The 26,552-nt window shown below is 40.8% G+C and overlaps 3 protein-coding genes across 3 annotated transcripts; 2 read left to right on the forward strand and 1 right to left on the reverse strand.

Moving 5' to 3' along the window:
• Positions 1–2,944: 2,944 nt before the first annotated feature.
• Positions 2,945–4,972, reverse strand: LOC115113245 (dual specificity protein phosphatase 13A-like). The gene is made up of 3 exons (XM_029640688.2): positions 4,427–4,972; positions 4,001–4,215; positions 2,945–3,896 (listed from the first exon to the last, which is right to left on the reverse strand). The coding sequence occupies exons 1-3, from the start codon at positions 4,648–4,650 to the stop codon at positions 3,697–3,699; spliced, it is 639 nt and encodes a 212-aa protein (XP_029496548.1). The 5' UTR covers positions 4,651–4,972; the 3' UTR covers positions 2,945–3,696.
• A 39-nt stretch (positions 4,973–5,011) lies between these two features.
• LOC115113244 (DNA-directed RNA polymerases I and III subunit RPAC1) lies at positions 5,012–10,264 on the forward strand. Its single transcript, XM_029640685.2, has 9 exons — positions 5,012–5,232; positions 5,513–5,584; positions 5,700–5,807; positions 5,930–6,062; positions 6,187–6,306; positions 6,758–6,910; positions 7,245–7,394; positions 7,506–7,622; positions 9,649–10,264. Exons 1-9 carry the CDS (start codon positions 5,161–5,163, stop codon positions 9,765–9,767), a joined length of 1,044 nt encoding a protein of 347 aa, XP_029496545.1. The 5' UTR covers positions 5,012–5,160; the 3' UTR covers positions 9,768–10,264.
• Positions 10,265–10,814: 550 nt separating this feature from the next.
• Positions 10,815–24,723, forward strand: LOC115113243 (F-box only protein 28-like). The gene is made up of 5 exons (XM_029640684.2): positions 10,815–11,030; positions 14,755–14,864; positions 21,364–21,502; positions 21,893–22,088; positions 22,258–24,723. The coding sequence occupies exons 1-5, from the start codon at positions 10,842–10,844 to the stop codon at positions 22,719–22,721; spliced, it is 1,098 nt and encodes a 365-aa protein (XP_029496544.1). The 5' UTR covers positions 10,815–10,841; the 3' UTR covers positions 22,722–24,723.
• The last annotated feature ends 1,829 nt before the right edge of the window (positions 24,724–26,552 follow it).

Genomic DNA, 26,552 nt, shown 5'->3' on the forward strand with positions numbered 1-26,552 from the left:
GCGGGCTCAACATGACAGTGAGCATTGATTGTCATGTGCCTTTCTTTTACTGAGGAGTGGCTTCCGTCTGGCCACTCTACCATAAAGGCCTGATTGGTGGAGTACTGCAGAGATGGTTGTCTTTCTGGAAGGTTCTCCCATCTCCACAGAGGAACTCTGGAGCTCTGTCAGAGTTACCATCAGGTTCTTCGTCACCTCCCTAACCAAGGCCCTTCTCCCCCGATTGCTCAGTTTGGCTGGGCGGCCAGCTCTAGGAAGAGTCTTTGTGGTTCCAAACATCTTTCATTTAAGAATGATGGAGGCAATTGTGTTCTAGGGGACCTTCAATGCTGCAGAAATGTTTTGGTACCCTTCCCCAGATCTGTGCCTCAACACAATCCTGTCTCAGAGTTCTACGGACAATTCCTTCGACCTCATGGCTTGGTTTTTGCTCTGAACTGCACTGTCAACTGTGTGACCTTTTATAGACAGGTATGTGCCTTTCTAAATCATGTCCAATCAATTTAATTCACCAAAGGAGACTCGAATGAAGTTGTAGAAAGATCTCAAGGATGATCAATGGAAACAGGATGCACCTGAGCTCAATTTCGAGTCTCATACCAAAGGGTCTGAATACTTATGTAAATAAGTATTTTTTTTAATATATAAATTTGCTAAAATCTATAAAAGCCTGTTTTTTTTATTTGTCATTATGGGGTATTGTGTGTAGATAGATTTTTTAAAATGTAATATATTTTAGAATAAGGCTGTAACGTAACAAAATGTGGAAAAAGTCAAGGGGTCTGAATACTTTCCGAAGGCACTGTATCCATCAGAGAGAGGGTTACAATACATTTACATTTAAGTCATTTAGCAGACGCTCTTATCCAGAGCGACTTACAAACAATACAGGGTTGATTAATGAGAGATGGAAATGGAGAGAGAAGGGGAAAGAGAGAGAGAGCAGAGAAAGAAAGAGAGTCATGTAACAGGCATTATGTCACAGCTGAGGTCACCAGATGACAGGAGGGAGGAATGGAGGGGTGTGCATGTGTACTGTGTATGCGTGTTTATCATGTGTGGGTGTCAAAATGTATTGGTTGCGTACACAGTTTGTAAGTCGCTCTGGATAAGAGCGTCTGCTAAATGACTTAAATGTAATGTAAATGTTATTGCAGGTGCAGCGAAATGCTTATGTTTCTATCTCCAACAATGCAGCAATACAATAATAATACACACATAACCCTCAAGGCAGTTGAATATAGGCAATTATTAGTTAAATACACGAAAAGTAATTATTTCCTTTGGCATTCAAATACAGGTTTCAGAAAAACAAATCATATTTGAAGGTATTTGAACATATGCAAGTTATTTGGAAACAAAAAAATATATATTTGATGGCTGCCAAATATTTGATGAAGAAACATAAACTACAACAGTTAGTTTAATTCATCTAAATCACCAACCTTTTCTGAGTCAAGATCACTTCCTCAGTAAAAAATCAAGCCGAGATCTTACCACTCAGATTTTTTTAGACTTATATATTTTTTTAACATTAACCTAATAAAAACTGTTCTGTAGGAAAGAGACTGGGCAGTAGGCCTGATACATTATCACAGCATATTGGCTATATGCCTGGCCTGGCAATATTGTTATTCTCAGACCATATTACAGGCTATTTCAAAACTCAACTTTTGGTAACAAAATAGATCGGTGGGTGTAGCACTTGAGAGTTACTGCTGAGCATTAATTTAAATAATTCGCTTTTTTATTTTACTGGACTGATGGTACAAGCATCTTGTGGTAATAGTGCTGGGACAACTGGGAACTCTGAAGGCGAAAAAAACGATGTCAAATCATAACGTCATAGATCTTCAGACCGGAAAGTTGAAGATCTAGAAAGATTCCCGATTTGGAATTCCGAGTTGGATGACCGTTCAAAAAAAAATCCCAGACGGAGCTCGTTTTTTTCAAGTTCCCAGTTGTCTTGAAAACACTGAATTCGGAAGTCAGAGATTTCCGAGTTCCCAGTTCCCGAGTTGTTTTGAATGTTGCATCTGTTTCCCACCTGATGGCGAAACTCTAGTCGCACCGCATCTGCATCTGCCATGCACAAATTCATGTTGTTCCTATGACCAGAGAAAGTTAAATATTCCTCATTTTAAAATAGACATTACGAGCTGCTAATAATAATAAAAACGCAGGGCTATCGATACACTTGGCTAGGCCACTCAAGCACATTTTATGTTTTGTAATAGTGTTGACAGTGCTGAATAAAAAGTTAATCATGAACTCATTCGTAAAAACAGCAGCTATTTGGTGTATTCTTTGACAGTCTCTCTGTGGCCATGGTTTTAAAAGTTAATAAATCTTACGTAGGCTAATATCAATGTTTGGAAGCGCTGTAGGCACGGTGATTTGAGCTATCCGATTGGCCAGCACACTCTCACGATCCACAGATCTCCCGGTCCGCCGGGAGAGGCGGAGTTTGTTTTCAGACAAATTAAATAGTTCAAAATGGGAACACTTTGTTTACCCGGTGCGCAGGGCTTCTGAATCAATTGCACCGCGAATAAAAAACGAAATGTTTGGTGATCGACTAATAATGACTTGAAGATCGACCAGTTGGCGACTGGTGAAAATATCCAGTATGAGAATTTAATGTTCTTGAGAATACTAACAGTAACTGCTAAAATATGTCAGTTAATTGTCTAAGGGAACTAAATATCCCTAAACTGCCTTCTTGAATCAACTACAGAAAAGGTAGGTGGAAAACCATGTTAATTTGTATTCTGAGTAAATGATCCCATTAATGATAGCGTGTGTTTGATATTAAAAAATATATAAAAAAGAGTTGCACACTACATATGATATATTTCGGGGATATGTTGTGTGGTGTGTGTTTGAAACTAGAACTCTCAGATGGACAAAGAGGTTCAAATGTATTTATTTTTTCTGAGCATCCAACTTCCCGTTTGCAATGTTTACAAATGGCTTTGAATTATTTTATGGAATAATAAAATTAATTGCAGCTTTTGACCTTCCCAGTTCCATGTTTTAAAGAGTCATACACTCAAAAAAAAAAGAAGTTATGAATACTGTTGTGTGCATTTTTGTATAATATCTGTATAATTACATTTTTGGGGGATTCATAAACTTCACCCTCTCTACACCTCTGAATATAACATGAAACCTGTTTGATCACCATGCGCTGCAAAATCATTCTGGTTATGGATAAAGAGAACATCAACACATTAAAATCAACACGCCAGAGGATATGTAGTTGAGCATCACAACTTATTTATATTTATCTGTACAAAATATCATTGGTTTGACTTGATTTTCTACACCTGGGGCCTGTTCAGGTGAATGGAAATGTACAGAATGTTCAGATATAAATGCATTATGTACAACAACTATGATCGACTGCAAGATAGATTTGAATAGTGTAGGGAATTGTGTTTGCTCTATTCATTCTATTTCTATCTGCAACATGCATTACCTGATACAGCCATGCTTTTAGTTGAAGGTAGCTAATCCAATAGTTTATGTTCCAGATACAACCCTACCATTAGTTAAAGAGTGGTTACTTTCTGAGATCTGTATTCAAATAGTTTAAAAAAGTAGTCATTTTTTGGGATCTATAGTCACAGGTATAGTTACTTTCCACAAATAATATTCAAAACTATAGTTATCCCAGGTCTGGTGTGTGTGTATTCAGTCCCTTCTCTCTCTGTGAAGAGTGTAGTCCAGGTTAATAAGCTGCATTAGGAAGCCTCTGTTGGGGAACACCCATCGTTTTTGCTGCACCAGCCGGATGGCTGCCAGCAGAGGATGATGATGATGGATCATGAGGAAGGCTAGGACCAACGCAGCCGACCGACTCACTCCTACAGCACAGTGCACTAACACCTTGCCTAGGGAAGACAATAACATATATACATACAGTCATGCATCAGTCACTCACACTCACACACAGACAACACACACACACCAGTTCACTGTATGGGTCGTGGCTTACCTCCTGACTTTAATGCCTGGTGGATGAACTGAGCAGCAGGGTGAAAGAAAGGTGAGAGGTCAAAGGTGGGTAGGTCATTGGCAGGAACACCGTAATAGCTGACTGTGGTACCGTAGTAATCATCACTGCCTTTACAACACATCTTACCATGGGCTGCATTCAGGACATGAGTGATGCCCAACTTCCACAGCTCATACTTGTTATGAGACATATACCTAGGAGAAACAACGTAGAGATATCACTACAATAACACACACCATCACGCACACACACACCAACAGAACATACTGATTCAGCCCATACCTATCATGAGACATGTAGCTGAGACACACACCATATCCAAATATATGTGATGTGTAAGTATAGGTGTGTGCATGCACATGTGTGTGTCTGTGTAATTACGACTGGAAAAGCAGGTGTACTCACATATCCCCCAGGTATAGGTTGGGCCACACCTCGTCTCCGTGCCTACAGGAGCTCTGGGCTGAATGTAGCACCTCCTCCAGCTCCTCCAGAGATGGAGGCTCACACACATCTGGCTCACATTCACAACTCTGCCCAGTGTCACATGAGCCTGAGACACCTGACACACAACCCAGTAGCTCACCTGTCTTGCTGGACACTGTACTTGAAACTCCCTCACTGGCCATTGTAAAGCCTAAACATAAACAGTGATAGTCCTCAGCTCATACAGGCCTCGAACATAAACAGACCATTGCCTCTGTACTGCAAACTCTCCCTAGGCACACTTGTTTTTGCTTGCCTGGTGTGCCAGGTAGGAAGTGTTTTCAAGCTTGCGTTATGACAGCAAGTGACTGACATGAACAGACGGAATAGTTAGTGGTGTTGACTAAATCTATAACACCATCTTTATACCCCCTCTAGTGGACATTGAAGCCCAATGGCTTAAATGTCTGCAGGATTGAAGGAAGGAAGAATGCTATTACAACCCTACTACATCTCTGGCTGCATACAGCAGCAGACAGCATGATTCTTGAATGAAGAGTGAAAGTCTAAAACGCATTTAGGTTTGTCAGCAAATATACTGATAACTAGTTTTCCCTTGTGTCTTTGTTGTCAGTTTTCATTTTATCTGACGCTTGAGAGCGCCACAATATAGTAGAGCGAAGCTTGTGACGTCATTGAAAACAGGAGCTAAAATGGCAGCGACCATGAGCAACGTGGATGAAATTCGGAATAGAGTGATATTAGGTGAATTTGATATAAAAAATGTAAGTGATTTAAGATTATACAATAAAATCTGATAAATTAAGATACTGTTTGTGTCTGAAATATATGTGCAGATGTTATTGGAATTAACGGGTAGCCAACATTTGCTGGCGAAACATAATGTGCAGCTAACGCGTTAGCTAGCTAACGTTAGTACGGTAGAAAATACAACACAGTTCGCACACAGCATATTTCTCATGAAACATATGTACTGTTTAATACGCCAATAGATGAGTTGATCTGCGACGTATAAGTACTTTAAAATTGTTCAAATGTTTCCAGGTTCATACAACAGATTACCCTGGCAATTATCCTGGCTACGATGACACATGGAACTTGCAGAAATTTCAAAAGGTACCTAACTTAGCTAGTTAGCTAACTATTATCATGCTGGTCTAATTTTACATTCAGGTCTGTTAAGTGGAATGCCAATAATACCCTTTACGTCAATATTATGTATTTATTGCAGAATTTCAGAATCGACGTGGTGCAAATGGATGAGACTTCTCTGGAGTTCGACATGGTGGGCATAGATGCTGCTCTCGCCAATGCCTTTCGAAGGATATTGCTTGCAGAGGTAGCTACTAACTACTCAAATAGCGTCCTGGCAATAAAAATGATATAATAAGTGGTGTCCATGTTTATTATGTTTTATATGGTACATAGCAACATGACGTGTATTAATACGCCCTCTCCTAGGTCCCCACTATGGCTGTCGAGAAGGTGCTTATTTACAACAACACATCTATCATTCAGGATGAGATCCTTGCCCACAGGCTGGGCTTGATCCCTATCAAGGCTGACCCACGACTGTTCGAGTACAGAAGCGCAGGTACATTTATGCTGCATACCTTGTCTCCACTTCCTCTGACAATGTTAACACAAAGTTCCAAGACTTGTCTTGTAGAGGGTCACTGCCAGCTACATCAGTTTTAAGGCATTCGTGCTTTTCCCAGGGGACGAGGAAGGCACAGAAATCGACACAATTCAACTTCAACTGAAGATCAAATGCACCAGGAACCCCAGAGCCACCAAAGACTCCGCTGACCCCCGGGAACTTTACCTGAATCACATGGGTAGGTAAGGCCGTGGACTGGGGCCAACTCCAAGCATAAGTGGTCACTGGACGCTCAGGGACCCCATTAGGATATCGGTGGGAGTCTCAACTTACTGTTGAGAGTTAGAATAGTAGAATACACAAAGTGCTAGTTTAACATTTGGTTGTGCGTCAGTTGTTTTTATGTCAGTCACTGACTCACTCAATTAGCCATGTCAGCAAACAATTTTTAGATTAAGTTAGTCAAGCCAGTTATCTAAACCTGTCCTAATCATTGTCGAATACCGACCAGGCACGCAGGGCACATGCCCTATTGATTTTTTAAGTCACTCTCATATGATTAACATGGCATAAGTCATGGGAAAATGTGTAGAATTGCAGGAGATATGCTTTAAAACTGCAAAAATGTCTCTGTCCCATGGTAAAATGAGTAGAATTGTATTACATTTTTTTACACTATTTTTCCTCAGTGTACTCTAAGGAGATGAAGTGGGCCCCTATTGGGAACCAAGCTGATGTGTTTGCAGATGCCAACATCGGTCCAGTACATGGGGACATCCTTCTGGCGCAGCTCCGGCCTGGACAGGAGCTGGATATAGTCATGCACTGTGTGAAAGGCATTGGTGAGAGGACTTTCTCTGCAAAATGTTATAATGTCTGCACAATGGCAATCTGATGACAGTTTAACCTTTCTCAAGCCCTGTAACCAGTGATGTAGTATACAATGTAAATAATGTGGGTAAATGCTGATATTTGTCTGAATAAGTTAATTCTCCCTGTATTTTCAATGCATTTTTAGCAATGGGTGGGTAAACACTCGTCCAAATAAAAATACTTTATGTTAATTTACCCTCGCTACGCCGTTGCCCGTCGCTACAGATCTACGTCTTATTCTGTTGAAATTAGTGATATTTCTTAGCTGTTCTGGTGGCTTAATCCTATGCTCTATGTTTCCAGGTCAAGACCACGCCAAGTTTTCACCTGTAGCTACAGCCAGTTACAGACTCCTTCCTGAGATCACACTAATGGAAACAGTGGAGGGGGAGAAAGCAGAGCGACTAAAACGCTGCTTCTCACCTGGAGTCATTGAAGTGGAGAACCATGGGGGTAAAACAGTAGCTATAACATTTTGAAGCATTGTCCTTTGCACATACTGAAATTGTACTTTTACTGTAGCTATTTAAGTTCCATGTAGTTAATTCTCCATCTCCGTCTCAGGAAAGGTTGTTGCCAAGGTGGTGAACAGCCGCTTAGATACCTGCAGTAGGGAGGTTCTCCGACATGACGACCTCAAGAATGCTGTGAAACTTGCAAGAGTGCGGGACCATTTTATCTGTAGGTACCCAGTGAATTTAGACATCACTATGTTTTGTGAAATGTACAGTCATAATGTCTAGTAAACTCAGCATAAAAACAAACATCCTTTTTTCAGGACCTTGTCTTTCAAAGATAATTCGTTAAAGTCCAAATAACTTCACAGATCTTCATTGTAAAGGGTTTAAACACAGTTTCACATGCTTGTTCAATGAACCATAAACAATTAATGAACATGCACCTGTGGAACGGTCGTTAAGACACTAAGAGCTTAGAGACAGTAGGCAATTAAGGTCACAGTTATAAAAACTTAGGACATTAAAGAGTCCTTTCTACTGACTCTGAAAAACACCAAAAGAAAGATGCCCAGGGTCCTTGCTCATCTGCGTGAACGTGCCTTAGGCATGCTGCAAGGGGGCATGAGGACTGCAGATATGGCCAGGGTAATAAATTGCAATGTCCGAAATTGTGAGATGCCTAAGACAGCGCTACAGGGATTTGGGACGGACGGCTGTTACATGTGGTCTGCCTCGCAGTGGCAGACCACATGTAACAACAGCAGGACAGGTTCAGGATGGCAACAACTGCCCGAGTTACACCAGGAAAGCACAATCCCTCCATCAGTGCTCAGACTGTCTGCAATAGGCTGAGAAAAGCTGGACTGAGGGCTTGTAGGCCTGTTGTAAGGCAGGTCCTCACCAGACATCACCAGCAAAAAGTGTTCTTCACTGACAAGTCGCAGTTTTATCTCACTAGCAGTGATGGTCGGATTCACGTTTATCGTCGAAGGAATGAGCGTAACACCGTGGCCTGTACTCTGGAGTGGGATCGATTTGGAGGTGGAGTGTCTGTCATGGTCTGGGACGGTGTGTCAGAGTATCATCGGCTTGTTGTCATTGCAGGCAATCTCAACGCTGTGCGTTACAGGGAAGACATCCTCCTTCCTGCAGGCTCATCCTGACATGACCCTCCAACATGACAATGTCACCAGCCATACTGCTCATTCTGTGTGTGATTTCCTGCAAGACAGGAATGTCAGTGTTCTGCCATGGCCAGCAACGAGCCCGGATCTCAATCCCATTGAGCGCGTCTGGGACCTGTTGGATCGGAGGGTGAGGGCTAGGGCCATTCCCCCCAGAAATGTCTGGGAACTTGCAGGTGCCTTGGTGGAAGAGTGGGGTAACATCTCACAGCAAGAACACTGACTGTTAATTTTGACCCCCCCCCCCCTTTTGTTCGGGGGCACATTATTCAATTTCTGTTAGTCACATGTCTGTGGAACTTGTTCAGTTTGTCTGTTGTTGAATCTTATGTTCATACAAATATTTACACGTTAGGTTTGCTGAAAATAAACGCAGTTGACCCGTGAGAGGACGTTTTTTTGCAAAGTTTAGTACATAGCCCATAGTGTTTCCACTGGAATATGTTTGCAAGGGTTGGGGGAATTAAGGCTTTAGATTTTGGTTACTTTTTTATTTTAGGTTTTCACTCAGTCCTGTTTTTAAAAATGTTTCTTTCTTTTTTCCGAACATCCCATTTTTGTTGTACATAAAAATGTTAAAACCACACCAGGAGATCACTTTTGAGGTCTGGGAAACATGTATGAAATTGACTTTTGCTTCAGTTATACCTTAATGCAGATACATATTCAGGTACATATGAACGTGATGGAGTTTGCAAAACAAATGCCCACTGGATTGCTGCAAATAATAATTATATAATTCTGCCAGGTAGATAGAACTAGCTACAAAGTAACCTATTCAAGGTTTTTGGGAAAGCCTTTCCATCTATCAGAAAACCGATCATTAGCATAGCTATATATTTTTTCCTGTTAAATATTTTGTTGTGGTGGCAACAATTTAGCAGCGGCGATGCACTGCTGCTAAATGAATACGAGGGTGACACATATTGGGTAACACATATTGTTTTGCACTGTAGAAGCTAATTGATTTTCCTCAGTGATTCTAGTACTTTATTCGTTTAGTATAGTTTGGCATTCTGTGCATGAACACTGTCAACCATCCTGTCTTTCCTCTTTCCCATACAGTTTCTGTAGAATCCACTGGCATCCTGGCACCTGATGTCCTGGTCACAGAGGCCATCAAAGTTCTCATGACCAAGTGTCAGCGATTCCTCAGTGAACTCGATTCCACAGAGATGGAATAAGAGCTATTAAGTTGGACCAAATGGAAATACCCACTACAGGGGTTGGATATATGCGTATGTTGAGCCGGTGTGCAACATGCTTTGGATAGTAGAATACAACACCAGTTGGAATAGCAGAACAATGCGGGAATGCTGAGGATGCTTTATTTTAGATTAACTTGACTATGGATTCGTTTGTTCAACTATGTACCCAGCATGACTTTGTCATCCTCAAATAGTTGTGCTACTTATATATTTTGTATTCTGATTCATGCTAATGTCACTTGCAAATCCTTATGGCTCACCCATGTCATTAGCCCATTTGTAGAATTCTGCCTGAATTCTGTCCTTTTGGGTATACAAGAAAAATAGGTTGATGTCTTTACTGAATGAAGATGGATTTAAAACTAATTTGTCAATGGTGGGATTGGCTCTTCTCAACCAGGTGCACAGTTATGTGTTGTGTTCTGTATGGACTTGTTTCATGAAACAATAAAGGTAAAGCATATTACTCTAAATACTGATGTTGCAACATCTGTGCATACTTGACATTTTAGCAGATGCTCTTATCTAACCCAATTAGGGTTAAGTGCCTTGCCCAAGGGAACATTGACATCTGTGGGTATCTGCATCTGTGGGTCACAGCTACCTTAAACAAAATGGGCCACGGTATTTTTGTGCATTCAAATTGCCATCGATAAAATGCAATTGTGCTTGTTGTCCGTAGTTTATGCTTTCACATAGTATAACCCCACTGCCAAATGGGACACTGTTCACAACGTTGACATCAGCAAACCGCGCAGATGTCTACAGAAAAAAGATTGGGTAACGCAGATGGATGATTGCTTCTTGAACAATATCAGTTGTAGCCAATGAGGTGACTAAAGTGTAAATCAGATTGACATTATAATTGTGACATTATAACCCAGGGCTGGACACAGCTGTTTGTAGGGACAAGTGGGTTCATGCGAAATCTTGCTACTTTGTTTACTCAAGTGAATTGAAATAGTTGTGTACAGTCTTGCGAGACTTTTTCGAGCGTTGTTCAGAGAATGTTCCCTATGAAACGTCATTTCCCCTATCTAGCAATTGAAGATGGCTGCCGTTGTAGAAAGAGTCGAGGGAGGTTTTGGAGCCCTGGATTGCGACTCGGCGTTACCGAGATTGTCTACACCACCACCGGATCAACTACATCAGAACAACCCGCTTTTAGGACTTCCCATTGTGGCGATTGAGACTATTCTCAATTTCCTGTCTTACGACGAAATCAGCCTGCTACGCTTGGTGAGAGAAAACAAAAACAAACCATTTAGCAAATACCAATGCAACGTTAGCTATTTAACGAACGGTAGTAGTAGTCACTGCTTGCTTATATGTTAAATGTGGATGTCTTTCCCATTTAGTAATAATTATAGCCAAGGGTACCGAAATATAGCCAACTAGCTAAGCTTGTTTAGGTTATTTGCATCGGCTTTTATTTCAATTTCATTCCCAGTTGCTTTAGCCAGCTAGGGCCCTCTCCTGGCTGGAACTCATGACAAACATGTCCATTTCAAACAAACAAATGGCTATATTGTTTGTTTAAATCTCTACTTTAAATGCGTCATCTAGTTACTTAGTATGTTTGTCAAGATTTAGCAAAAAATCAGTGTAATTCTGAATGTCCACACTAAACTGGCTGGCTAAACATTTGAAGTTTGGTTTTGTTTCTGCTTTCCACCAAGTACAGTAAGACTTCCCTTTAATTTACAGTGGTGCAATAGGCCAATTGACATCTAGATGTGTGTGTTGGGGAGGAGTAGTAGGCTATTTCAGCTCTACCGCAGCCCTTTTCGATCTGGCCATTGTAGAGTGCCAGTCGGCGTTAAAGTGGAACTGACAGCATTATAGCAACATTAAATCTTATTCAGATCTGTTCATATACACCCCCAGTAATGACACTTACCTGACAGGTGTTCACTTAGATATGGTCATTTGTAGAATGTTTGGGAATTGTCTACTAAGGCATTTGTGAAAATGTTATAGTAATAGTGTGAAAGCGGTCATGTGTTTGGAAAATTGAATAGACACTGCAGTAAATAAAAACATCTGTCACCTCCAGGACCGGAGTCTACGCAGACCGGTGCACCATAGCCAATCAGAGCTACAGTAGGTCTTTATGCAGACAAGAAATTGCCACAGGCCTGCCATCATTCACTTTGAACTGGACTGTGTTTACAGGCAGTTGTAACTGCACGACTTTAGGTCAATAGAACGCATTCACCAAAAGCCACAAATACACCTGAATGGATTTCTGCAGATGTCAATACCATGAGAATTCTCTTACATTTGGTAACTTTGCAGTTCTATTGCTCAAACCATGAAAATGTTGATCTTGTGCATAATTGAGGGAGAGAGCATACAACTAATGCTAGCCAGAGCAAGAAGCTTACTGACTCCGGTCATATTCAGCAGGTGTTGTGTAAATTCATCAGTTATTCTGCACTCCGGCACACAGATGAAAGCATCTCGTGTTGGCAAATTCACGCTGGCTGTCTATGCTAATTTTAGAGCAAACTGGATAAGTTGTTCTTGCTTGCAAACCAAATAACCCCTGCGTCTTTAGCTGTGTATAGCCATCCTCCTAGCAGCTAGCTAACGTTAGCCTCTGTGTTTTAAGCTTGCTACATAAATGGGTAGCTAGCCTATTAGCCACGTTATGACTGACTTGTGATCATTGCCCTTGCTAGTTTGATTGTAGTGACATTCCCAGTCTTAGTTACATTTGTCTGTTTTTGGCTGAGATATTGAGTCATTGAAACTGAAACAGTGTATCCTGAATGGATGCAGCAAACAATGTACCAGGCCAGCTGTGATTTTACAACCTAATAGCAATATTTGTGGGACTACCAAGAAATGAATTGGGGGAATTATATGTATCATGCATTGAACTGCATCCAATTATTCTACCAAAAATGTCTTAGTGAATGTCTTGGAATGTTGAGTCAAATAGAACCTGTTTATAAATTTGGTTTTGTAGCATAAACTGGGAATTTTATATCGCTTTCATATCTGCAAAGTTAAAAAAGCTGCCAGTTCCACTTTCAGGCCAGCCAAGTTCAGTCTACTGTAGGGATTCTTCAATGTTCTTTCATTTAACGAATTTTCATGCACATTTTATCATTGTTAGATGTAAAATTGCGCGACTGACATCTCCTTGGCAAAACCATCAAAGTTAATGTCCGATTTCTTGAGTATGCAAGCACACTTGTTTTCCTAGCCTTTATTTATGTCGCTGCCCCGCACATCTGTGGGAACAACCTGTGGTCACCTAGGTTCAAATGCAATTTTTCTTGTCTGCTTGGTTCAGTCATTACAAAACTACATGAAAGAAAAGTACATGTCTTAAGAGTACTTTAAAACATTGCATGTGTTCTCACTACTTAAAAAACTCTATTGCAATTGCTTCCCTCATGCCCCTTTTCATGACTGCGAGCAGCCATGTGAGTGCTAGCTACTCAACATTAAGCTAGCCCAACTGGACTCGGGTAGACGTAACATAGTAAATGTAAATACGGGACACTCCAATTAGTGTATGCTATGTATTAATTTATGCATGTCAATCATCCATTTCGTACAGTGTTAAATTGGGATTTGTGGTGGCTAACGCTAGTTGGGTTAGGGACAGGGTTAGTTAACATGCTAAAGTTGTCTGTGGTGAGATTCAAACATGCAACCTTTTGGTTGCTAGATGTTTATATGCTCACCCATCCGCCCTACTTTTTGTTTTTTTGCCTTAAGTAACCCGTCATGTATGTATGTGTGTGTTTAATGTTACATTTGATGTGTGTGTATATAATATATTTCCAATCATATCAAATGTAACAAACTAATTTGAGTGTCCCGGATTTACATTTACTATGTTACGTGTAGTCTGAGACCAGGTGGGCTAGCGAAGACCAACAACACAAATAAATTGACTTTTCAGCTACAGGTGGAGTTACAAACTGACTATACTAAACAAGTTAAATGTCTTACCTGTGATGTTTGTATTTATTTCCACACGCATGGCTACGCCTACGTGCAGCCTACTTAGACACCGGGTCCGCACATTTCCTACTCTCCCATGCTGAATAGCCTGAAGCCATATGGCTCTTCTCACATGCTCGATTTCCCTACATGGGTGTATTGCAGCATTTTTGACCTGGCTACATGTACATTGAACAACACAGCAGCTTTTCGGGCATGTTTTATTTCTGTATAACAAAAAATCCATAACGAAGTTAAGCTCTTTTTGTTTCCCCAATTTGTGGGTGTGGTCAAGGGGAATTCATTCTTAGTATGAGTATACTGAAGACCGTACAGTATGATGGGAAGAAACTGCATCTCGAATAGAAATCCCCGATCACAATTGTAGTCGATGTCATGGCGACATTGGCCAGCTTGGCTCATGTGTAAACCTGATGACATGTTTCTAACGGTCGTCTTGCGCCGAACTGCACCTGTGCAGGCAGTGCACTCTTTCGACAGTTTTTAACGTGTCAGTATGTCACTTTCACCAGGTTAGAGTAATAACGTTGGCTGGAATCTAGGTTAACTTTTTAGATTTAGAATTAACTACTCGGGAAGAATTTCACTTCTCATTGGACTTGTTCAACATTGCATCTGACAGTGCAGGTGACTGCTGACTGATCTACAAATCACCTTACATCATAAATAACGACTCGTTATTTGTAAGTCAGTCACAATTTACTCATGATTCATCACGGTTTTGATGCTCTCGAACACGAACAGATTTCTCACACCTGGGTCTGTTTCGCAAGCATTCTCAGAAGTCTTGCGACATTGTTTCTGGGTTTAGAAACTCTGTGGACGTACCATCACCCCACTGGTGCACCCTGCAGTGCAAACTGTCACTTTAGTTTGAGGATCACAGGCTGTATGTGTCATGCAAGGTCATGGGGAGGTTGGAGGAAGGGTAAAATACATGCTACTCAACCATACCTTCCCGACTCTGTTCTTTTCCCAGGTATGCAAGCGCATGGACATGATCAATCAGCGCATGCTGAACCAAGGCTTCCTCAAGGTGGAGCGTTACCACAGCCTGTGCCAGAGGCAGGTCAAAGCCCAGCTTCCAAGGTCAGTCTCAACACCACTGGAGGGAGTTCTATAGTATTTGATGTGTATGCTATTTGAATATACATGTTTTTTCTTGGCCTATGTCCTGTAGCAAATCAATGAGTAAAAGTTGGTCTATTGCAATTCAGGAAATTAAGTCAGAAGTGCTTGAGCTCTGTAGGAACTAGGGCAGTCTTGTTCTTTCGACCAATCGATTGGTGTACATTTTAAGATGTGTATTTTTCCATATAAACACCATATTTTATAAATCATCTAAGTAGGTTGCTGAGCTTGTCTAATGCTTTAAAATTTCTTCGGGATCGGTGTTCATTCCACGGGACGGTTGAGTTAACGTAGGCTTATGTGATTAGCATGAGGTTGTAAGTAACAAGAACATCTCCCAGGGCATAGACATATCTGATATTGGCAGAAAGCTTAAGTTCTTGTTAATCTAACTGCACTGTCCAATTTACAGTAGCTATTACAATGAAATAATACCATGCTATTGTTTGAGTGAACAATTTTGAACATAAAGTTGTTAATAAACAAATTATGCACATTTGGGCAGTCTTGATAGAACATTTTGAACAAATGCAATGGTTCATTGGATCAGTTTAACATTTTGCACATACAATGATGCCATTCAGTCGCCAAAATCTAAATTGCACCTTGGCTGGAATAATAATACATTATGGCCTATCTCTTGTATTTCAAAGATGGTACAAAAAAATACATTTTTTTTTTCCTTTATTATTTTTCTACCTGATCTATTGTTATATTATCCTACATTCCACATTTCCATGAACTTCATTATTTCCTTTCAAATGGTACCAAGAATATACATATCCTTGCTTCAGTGCCTGAGCTATAGGCAATTAGATTTGGGTATGTCATTTTAGGTGAAAATTGGGGGGGGGGGGGGGGAAGAGAGGGTAATCCTTAAGATTAAAATAAAAAATGCACAAATTACTAAAGAGGGAGCCAGAGATCAGTATAGCCTAACCAGAAGCAAAACTTGTTCCCGACCAAATGTGCTGAAGGTGAACCGAAGCCTTAAAACGTGAAGTTGCTTGATTCCCATCGAGGGAGGAGTGGATTTTGATTTGACAGGAAAGCCATGTGTTGGCTCCTTCAATTCTCGCACATTTTCTCAAACTACTAAATTTGGAACCAATTCAGAACTCTCATACATACCTGTTGTAATGAAGGCAGCCAATGGCCTGCTTCTATCTATGATTTAAACACAACCTTGTTAAACCGCAAGCTGCTGTCTGATGAAGAGGAACAGATGTAGCTAGCTGGCTCCCCCAGACTGAAATAAGATATCTGTGAGTGAAATATGCAATATGAGTTGTCTTGTTTTTCTACTTTAAAAAAAGCTAGCCGATATTAGACTAGCCAGTTATTTAAAAATAAATAAATAATAATAATTAAGTTTGATTAAGTTTTTAAGTTTTTCTCCCCAATTTCGTGGTATCCAATTGGTAGTAGTTAGTCTTGTCTCATCGCTGCAACTCCCGTACGGACTTGGGAGCCAGCGATTTTAAATGTCCATTTGTGTTTTCTCTTCGTGAATTCAATTGTTGAATCATGTTTTGTCTCATTTTCAAGTAACTAGCTGCAGGCTTAAAAACATTCACTCATATACAGAGACAGTCAAGTTTGGAAACCTACTCATTCGAGGGTTTTTCATTCATTTGACTGTTTTCTACATTTTAGAATAATAATGAAGACAACTATGAAATGACACTTGGAATCGTGTGTTAAACAAATAAAAATATATTTACATTTGTTTTTTCAAAGTAGCCACCTTTTGCCCTGATCACAGCTTTGCACACTCTTGGCATTCTCACAACCAGCTTCATGAGGAAGTCACCTGGAATGCATTTCAATTAACAGGTGTGCCTTGTTAAAAGTTAATTTGTGGAATTTCTTTCCTCAATGCGTTTGAGCCAATCAGTTGTGTTGTGACAAGGTAGGGGTGGTGTACAGAAAATAGCCCTATTTGGTAAAATGCCAAGTCCATATTATGGCAAGAACAGCTCAAGTACGCAAAGAGAAATGACAGACCATCATTACTTTAAGACATGAATGTCAGTCAATCCGGAACATTTCAAGAACTTTGAAAGTTACTTCAAGTGCAGTTGCTAAAACCATCCAGCTCTATGATCAAACTGGCTCGTGAGGACTGCCACAGGAAAGGAAGACCCAGAGTTACCTCTGCTGTAGAGGGTAAGTTCATTTGGCTTTACTGCCTCTGAAATTGCAGCACAAATAAATGCTTCACAGAGTTCAAGTAAGACACATCTCAACATCAACTGTTCAAAGGAGACTGCATGAATCAGGCCTTCATGGTCGAATTGCTGCAAAAAACTCCTAAAGGACACCATTAAGGGCTGAGAAACACGAGCAATGGACATCAGACCGGTGGAAATCTGTCCATTTGATCCAAATTTGAGATTTTTGTTTCCAACCGTCGTGTCTTTGAGACAGTTGGTGAACAGATGATTTCCGCATGTTTGCTCTTAGTGGAACTATCATTTGTTTTTCAACATACAATGACACAGCCTGGAGGTGTGTTGGGTCATTGTAAGGGATATTTGACCAAGAAGGAGAGTAATGGAGTACTGCATCAGATGACCTGTCCACCACAAGTCCACCAGGAGTACTGTATCAGATGACCTGTCCACCACAATCACCTGACCTCAACGCAATTGAGATGGTTTGATATGAGTTGGACAGCAGAGTGAAGGAAAAGCAGCCAACAAGTGCTCAGCAAATGTGGGAACTCCTTCAAGACTGTTGGAAAAGTATCCCAGGTGAAGCTGGTTGAGAGAATGCATAGAGTGTGCAAAGCTGTCATCAAGGCAAAGGGTGGCTATTTGAAGAATCTAAAATATATTTTAACACTTGTTTACTACATGATTCCATATGTTATTTCATAGTTTTGATGTCTTCACTATTTATCAATGTAGAAAATAGTACAAATAAAGAAAAACCCTTGAATAAGTAGGCGTCAACTTTTGACTGGGATTGTAGTTTGCATAGAAATCTAAATAAAAGCATGTAGATGGAAATATGCTAGAATGGAGGTTTAAAAACGAAATGGTGAATAGCACTTAGTTGATATCTTGGAGAGCTGAATAGATCAAGTCAAAGAAGAATTAATCAAATAGCAGAAAAGGAATGTAGTGTGCGCTTTGTGTTTTTGTTTGCTCATACAGGAGCAATAAAGGCAGAGTTCACAAAATGTGTGATATTTCCCCCAAAAAAATGGCCAATGTTTCGCATTCATTGGTCGGCACGGGAGAAGCTCGCTCTCTAAAATTCCAAACGGTCTAAGCCATTCGCTTTCGAGAGGCTGGTCCGGATCGTCCTTGAACCAGTCAGTCGTCTGTTTGGACCGTTCTGGACCAGCCTTGATTTGTCCCCAACTTTGATGTTCTGTCTTCTGAGCTGTTAATGCTCTGTATTATGTCATGTTTTGTGGACACCAGGAAGTACTCTTCTGCTGCTGCTTTTGCAACATCTAATGGGATCCTAAAAAAATAACAAATTTCAATGTCTAGATTTTTGGTCTGGAATATATCTGAACCAATCAGACGTCCATGATTTTGACTGAACCGGCCTTGAAAAATAGACGTCTATAAGAGACTTAGGTTCTGAATGAAAGTTGAAAATAACTTCAATATCTGGGAAAACTTTTCAAAATGTTGGATTACTGGGTCTACTCTAGATTTGTGGGTTATGAGGGCATCAATTTATTTGCCTTGCCTAGGGTGTCAGGATGGCCAATTTCATATAATGCAGCTTTGGATTTTACCCCAGTCTCGAAAGCGACTGGTTTGGAATATTATGGAGAAACTACATTAAAGTAATAAAAAAAAAAAAAAAAGTGCCTACAATTCAAGGCTGATCAGACCGCACCAAATCTGCATTTAACATGGACATCAAAGTTGGGGCCAAATCAAGGCTGGACTGGACCAAACAGATGTCTATGATTTGGTTTAACGCCTGGTCCCAACTGCACAAAAAGACACTAACAATACGTCCAAAAACTGTTGACATCGGTCCATGCTTACTGGGGTGTGGCCTACAGTGTCTGCTACAATGTAATTTTATAAATGCCCATCCATGTGGCAGCCCTACTGTTTGTGACTAATCAATTTGCCTTATTAAGCTCTGAATATCAGCTATTTAAAATAAAGTTTATCAGGAGTTATCCTGAGACTATTTGCAATGTGTTTACACAGCGGGGAAATGCTTTTCACAGGTTCGGCATCAGTGCTCGCCTAAAAATACCATATTCCACTGGTTAAGGTTTAGTTTGAATAATTTGACCAATTAAAAAAAAACAAGCGCACACCTTGAAAAGGCCATACATGCGCATGAATAAAATCATTGAGGATAACACACAATAAAGACTTATTTCCATTGTGGTCCTTGAGACAAAATTGCTAGACAAGATCGAACACAGTACGGCAGTGAAATAATAAAACAAAAACAGAGAAGAACAACTATCTCATCATTCCAGTTACATCATAGGGGTTAGTCATATGGGCACAGAAGACATAAAATATTTTTTACTTTATTTTTAAATTTGCACAGAGAGGACATTGTTTTTATGGGCAGAGCCAACTCATTCCATTCTGAGGCTCCAGTACACAAAGTTCCTTTCCCAGCATTACTCCTGAACCTTTATAAGCACACATCAGCAACACCTGATCTGGGTGCTGTGATTGTGTGCGTCCCTAACACGAGGAAAGTAAATCACTTCGATATCTGGGCGCAGGACCATAAATACTCCTGTAAACCAAACCTAGTCAAATCTGGGACACCTTATCCTCAACAGGCAGCCAGTTTAGTTCCTGAAAGCAGCTCCTGCCTATGTGAGTGCGTGGACTCGCCTTCAATACTACTCTGATCACCTTATTCTGGGCTATCTGGAGCTTCCCCTTCATAAGTTTAGATAAGCCCCCAAACCAGGAAGTACTAGCATAGTCAAAATGGTATTGAAATGAGGGCAGTAGCTAGCACTTTCATGGAGTCCTTAACAAGCAGCTTGGACAATCTAGGCAAAACGTAGTCCTGGTATTAACCTTCCCTAGCACCTTATTGGCCATGCTCACACCTCCCAAGCTTCCATCTAGGATACATCCCAAGTAGCTAACAGAGGTTTTAGTAGTCAGCACCTCACCCCCTAACTCCACTCTGACCTACACAATTTAGGTCTGGATCCAAAAATAATTGCTTCAGTTTTCCCTAAGTGCAGAGATCGCTTATTATCTCCAAGCCATTTGCTAATGCAAGCCAAGAGCTTGTTAGTGTTTTTGGGCATAATTATGTGAGGTTTTGATGTCTGTGTGTCTTGGTCAGTTAAGCTTTGACAATGTCGCCCTCGTTAATCTGCCGCCGTAGGTGGACTCCTAATCCTGCCTAATGGGCTAAATGCCATGCTTTCAAAATATAAATATTGACATGGTACTAGCTCAACAAATTAAGTTAATCATTGGGTGGGAGTGATTCTGACTATTTTTTTAAAGAATGAAAGTTGTGACAAATCAAATTTCCCACACCCGTAATCTGATAGTCAGGTGGAGCTCAGTCTGCCCAATGGCTCAGGTGCCCACACACACAACATTGACAGGCGCACACTAGCAGAGGTCTACTCGGCATAAGGTCCCCTCAGACCGATCCAGCTCAGAGGCCCAGCTTCTGAGATCCCCCTCAGCAGCAGATATTAATTTTAAAATGGAAAATGTCATCTTTATTGACACTTAAAAAAAAAAAAAAGTATTTCCCCTACTCAAAATGAATCACTTAAAACTAAAATGTATCGGAGCGTTGCAATTCTAGATCGAATCGTTCATGAAAGAAGATCCATGTTTTCCTTGTTACAATAAGAAAGATGCATTGTGGATAATGAAATAAAATGAATCATTTGACCATAAACTTGTGAATGATTAGCCTAAAATTATAGCCTTACTCACCCCAGGGTCAGCAGCACCACCAGTGCATTACAAAAGTGATTACCTCATGCCTCGAGGCTATTTTTTTTGAATGGCTATACTTTTATTCCAAACCATTCAGCAACTTCACTTTTTGATGATCCCTCAAGTTTGCATTCAATCGGGATAATGTTACTTGTAATCATAAAGTTCTGTCATCTTGTCCAATGTGTATATTTGGTGCGCTTAGGCCTCCCAAGTCGCGCAGTGGCCTAACGTGCCACTAGAGCTTCTGGGTTTGAATCCAGGCTCTGGGCCGTCGCAGTGCACGCTGACACGGTCGCCAGGTGTATGGCGTTTCCTCCGACACATTGATGCGGCTGGCTTCCGGGTTAAGAGGGCATTGTGTCCAGAAGCAGCGCAGCTTGATTGGTTTGTTTCAGAGGACGCACGGCTCTCGACCTTCGCCTTTCCTGAGTCCATACTGGAGTTGCAGCGATGAGACAAGACTAACTACCAATTGGAAACCACGAAATTGGGGATAAAATATTTTGTGCTTTGTCTTGTGGCAGGCGGGAGTCGGAGCGGAGGAACCACTCACTGGCCCGTCACGCTGACATCCTGGCTGCTGTAGAAACGCGTCTCTCGCTACTCAACATGACCTTCATGAAATATGTGGACTCCGGTCTTTGCTGCTTCATCCCTGGCAAGGTGCCTAGATTCATCCTCTTTAACCTACCACCCACTAACGACCTGTCGCATCTGTACATTAGATGCTAATTTCTGTTTTATGGTTTTCTTTTACATCGACTAACTTTAGAGCTTCTCCTGTTTGGCCACATGATGGCAGTCCTGTTCTTAGATTGACTATAGTTTAGGAAAATTATTTGATTAAATTATCAAAGCATACTTTAAAAAAAAAGTTGAAGACCAGTTCCATCCCAGAATGAACATGCTAGCTACTTGCATTAACTTGGATAGTCTTGGCCTCAACATTACACACACACACACACCAGGATCACATTCTTAACATTCTAAGCCTAAGCGTACAATTTATTCTAAGCTTAAGGTTCCCGGCATGTGACTGTGTCTTTCCCTGAGGTGATTGATGAGATCTACCGTGTGCTACGCTATGTGAACTCTACACGTGCGCCCCAGCGGGCTCATGAGGTGCTGCAAGAGCTACGGGACATCTCTTCCATGGCCATGGAGTACTTTGATGAGAAGATCGTCCCCATCCTGAAAAAAAGGCTTCCCGGGGCTGACCTGTCAGGGCGCCTTATCGGATCTGCCCCAGGTAATGAACAACTACACTGACCTTTCTATGGCCAATAAAGATTCAACAAACACCCATGTTATTTAATATGAATACAATTTAACATGACGATATTTATTGTTCGACATCGCTACCCATTTAAGAGTGTACCTAAGATCATCACCCTCCCTATTCTCTCTGCCTACCCCAGTGGCCGGCCCCTCCACCTCCCTGACCACCATGTCCCTGCTGGCCAAGAACACGCCGTCACGCTCTGAGATGACCAAGGTGCAGCAGCAGGTAAAGGTGAACGGGGCGTCCATGACGGTGCTGCGGCGGGAGAATCAGGAGGTGCGCGTCAAGCAGCTGGAGCAGCAAAAGCAGCTGCAGGACCAGGAGCAGAAGTTGCTGGAGCAGACTCAGGTTATCGGGGAGCAGAACGCCCGGCTGGCTGAGCTGGAGCACAAGCTCAGGGAACTGATGGACAGTGCGGTGGGGGGAGGTGCCAGGCCGGCCGTAGCCGCTTCTTCCACGACGGGCTCTTCTGCTGTCGCCTCGACGTCTTCTGCTGCCGTCGCCACGGCAACCAGTGCGGTGGGTAGCCCGCCCTTGAAACGCACCAGGAAGAGCTCAGACCTCCCGCGCCAGTCCAAACGCCTGCGCAGCAAGAAATAGGACACAATGTTTTTTGTTTTTGCCTGATTGCACATCCCACCATGTCCTGTGACATTTATTTTAATTCTCATTGTTTGGAATGTCTTTAGGAGATGGGGAGGGTCATGGTAAAGGAGTTCGGAGTTGCTCTGTTTCCCTTGCGTTGAATCCCTTTGTCATATCCTTTTCAAATTCCTACAGAAACTACACCATGGACATGTTTATGCTGATTTGGCCAGCATATTTGGGCAAGAGTGCCAGTAGTCTCCACAGTTTAACCACTGACTCTTAAAGCCACTAAGAATTTGCACACTAGTTGACAAGGTTAAGGTTAGTTTGAAAAGTCAAACACCAATTTTGGTGTTCACTCTTTCTTGTCCATCAACAAAAGTCAATCCACATTCGGTTGTTGGCTCCTAGTCGGGAGAGAGTCTTTGCAGTGAGGCAAGAAGTAATGAGCGCTTTCTAATATGTATCGCTTAACTACTGAAAAGTTTGACTTTGGTTGGTTAGAAATGCATTTGAAATATTGGCTAGACGAGACCACTAAGGATAAAGGATGTTTAAATTCTGCCTTTCAGACAATTTTGTTCTTATTGATGCAAATGTAATTTCTTATTGTATTGTTCTCTGTTGGCCAGGTGGGATTGCTTGAAAAATATCCTTGAGCAATATTCTTCATTTTCTGAGACGGGCTAAATTTAAAGTATTTGATTCCTGCATCGAGAGGGTTATATCCCAAATGTGGCGCAGTAAAATTAAAGGAAGTTAGTCTCTATTTCCAAAAAATAGAAATGTGTGTATTTTAGCCAGGTCCTGGGAGATCACACATCTTCATGAAAAGGACAGTTTGAGGGTTCCTGTTGTAATGAACACATGTTCAACTAGCATTAGTGAAATGACACACTTGATTTTAAATGCATTTCTGTGTTCCACATGAAGCTGCAGTCTGGCACTCCATGTTGCTTTGAAGACAGGCAGGCTAATGTGGCTATTTATCATGTAGCCGAGGGCACATCTAAAGCCATGGTGCCTGGGAAATTAAGGGAGTCTTGACATTGAGCAATGGAAGGACAGCTATAGGATCCCACTAGACGTATAGTTTTCAGAGATCAATCATTTCTGAAAATAGTTCTCGGACACCATGAAATCTTCCTTCAGGGCTAGAGTATTTCTGCTCCACCGTTATCTGTCATTTTTGCAAATGCCTGTCATTGATCAAATACTAGTCTGTGTAAAATGGGATTTATATGCAGTCAAGTATCTGCTGTCTTTGGGGAAAATTAATCAAAGCTTTATCGAAGAGGTAGAAATGACCCTCTGTATTGATTGACCAGACTGGTGATTCTGAGGTCGAAGGTAAATTTGCCACTTAGAAAATGTCTCCACTCCAGTGTATTTAGTCAGTTGTCATCTAGACCTACTGATCTTATTGTTACGGTGTCTTTGTACACCAAGTTCCCATGTAACACGAAGTTCATCTGTTCAAGAAATATTCAGATTTTCCAAATGACTGTTGTACAACTACAGTAGTCTGTCTACCAATGTAAGACCTACTGAAGATGCATTGTGGAAGGAGTTCTACTAAAAGTGACAAGGTTTTTAAGTCTTAGGATTCTCCCTGATTGCTATAAACTCTCTTGCACAATAGCACCTTTCCCATTTCAAGATCTCGGCACACAGTTCTCTTTTCAGCTTGAGACCAAAATGCGGCTGGAAACGTAAGAATGACCTCAACTACTTGTGGCATGAAATCTCTGTGTAGCATACTGGGAAACGCAGTTCACAACTGAGTGGACTCAAGCGTGTATTCTAAACGGACTGGGCAGGAAATAATTATCTAGTGGCTTAATTTGAGACATCGTCTCGGTTTAGAAATGAGTGTTCTATAAACATCATGTACTTAAAAGTGTAAATTGTGGATTATAATGTATGTATAAGAGTGTAAATTGGCCAAACTGTATGGGTTGCGCACTTTACCGTTACAAGTACAAATGACGCATTAAAAGATAACATATTGAGATATTGGTGTGTGTGTTTGAGTAGTTTTGCATAACTTTTTTCTTTTTACTGTAAAATGTGCCAATACATCACAAAGCCTGATCCATATGAGGAACATGTGTGACCTATTCCTCCAGTATGGTTCCTCCTATCCAAAACCTTTTCATAAAAGGTAGCTGTAGTATGCGATCTAGTATCAGGCCTTTTACTTGATGTATTGGTCTGGCTTGTTTCCATTCCACATCTGATCAGATTATCTACAGGTACTAAACTCTTACCTGGGTAGTCCTGCATCATATATGATCTGTAAATGAGTTAGAACCCCACACACAAGCACGCTGCAACAAATGCAACTCAAGTCATTACTGTACCCTCCTTCCCAACAGTGACTCATCTGAACTTCAGAACAGTTTCATCAATAGAAAAGACTGCATGAAAGGAGATGTCTGTCCTGCTGTGGGTATGATTGAGGAAAAATGTCACAACTTGAAATGCCTTGGCTGATTATGTATTTACTGTTTAACAGAATAGCTTTCATAATACATACTTTGTATTAGAATGCCAATGTTTATACTTTTTACTGTAGCTGATCAGTGGATTGTTTCAAGAGGACATGGTCTTCTGCACTTTGCTATTTTAAACTCTGCTGTGCAACTACTATAGAGCCTGGTGTAACAGCGACATAGATTAATTTACATGCCAGAGCAAGTTCCTGTTACAGAATTGACATTGCGATAAGAAACGGTGCTGTGTGTTGGTTTAGCAACACTGTGGGTATTTGCTTACCGGTATCTTAATTATATTTGGTCACATGTATCCTCCGTTACCTTTTGGATAAAACAGGAAATGTTGCTTCCACACTGCAAAAGTGAGTCCTTCGATGGTAGACTGGATTACGTCCGGAATAAAAACATGATAATTAAGAACAGCAGCTAGAAACTGCAGTGCATATATTTACTGCAGTGCATATATTTGTTTTTATGTTCACTTATGTGATGCATGCTGTGAGCATTTTGTGAATTCGTCATTCTGTATTTACTTGCGCTAGGTTTAAACATTTGTATCGACCACTATTCAATTGTTGTAATAAAAAAAAATGCTATTGCCACCATTCTGGCATACTTTAAATGTTCAACGCATCCTACAAAATATATAGTTATGATTTATGGCTAACAAAGTACCTTACTGTGATTTTTTATTTTTTTATTAAAATGCAAAGAAATAGCTTCTTGGCAACGGGCTATTTCTCAAGCAAATAATTTAGCTAGAACTGAGTGGAGAGGGGAAATTTCCTGTTCAAGACCGCAATAGTAATGACACTAACTTCGTTGGACAAAGCCAATGGGGAAATTAATGAAGTTTTTGTTTGGTCTTTGGCTAAACGGTAAAAATAAAGTCTGGTAAACATTTGTTCTGAGATAATCATCAGCTAATATCACTTGTGAATTTTGAAGCATTTATGTCATCAGAAAATAACAAAAATGCTTCATAATTAATAAAGGTCATGTTAACTGACTGATTTTATAACACTCACAACACAAGCCTGTTTTAACCTCACCTTGTTTTTCCAATAGAAATGGCTGAACGAACCAGAGGTAACTCATTTCTGTTTATTAGGACTACAAACTGGCGAGCTCTATTGGCAGAGGTTTGGAACTTAAAATCAAATCAAAGTTATTGGTTATGTACACAGTTTGGCAGGTGTTATAACGGCTGCAGGAAAATGCTTATGTTACTAGCTCCTAACAATGCAGTAAAATGTCAAACAAGAAATCAAGAACGGCAAGACTAATCTTATCAACCCAAATAGCATTGTAGCAGTAATCAAGTGCAATCTATACGTATTAGTGA

The sequence above is a fragment of the Oncorhynchus nerka genome, linkage group LG28 (assembly GCF_034236695.1).
Source record: "Oncorhynchus nerka isolate Pitt River linkage group LG28, Oner_Uvic_2.0, whole genome shotgun sequence".
In the NCBI taxonomy this organism is placed as follows: Eukaryota; Metazoa; Chordata; class Actinopteri; order Salmoniformes; family Salmonidae; genus Oncorhynchus; species Oncorhynchus nerka.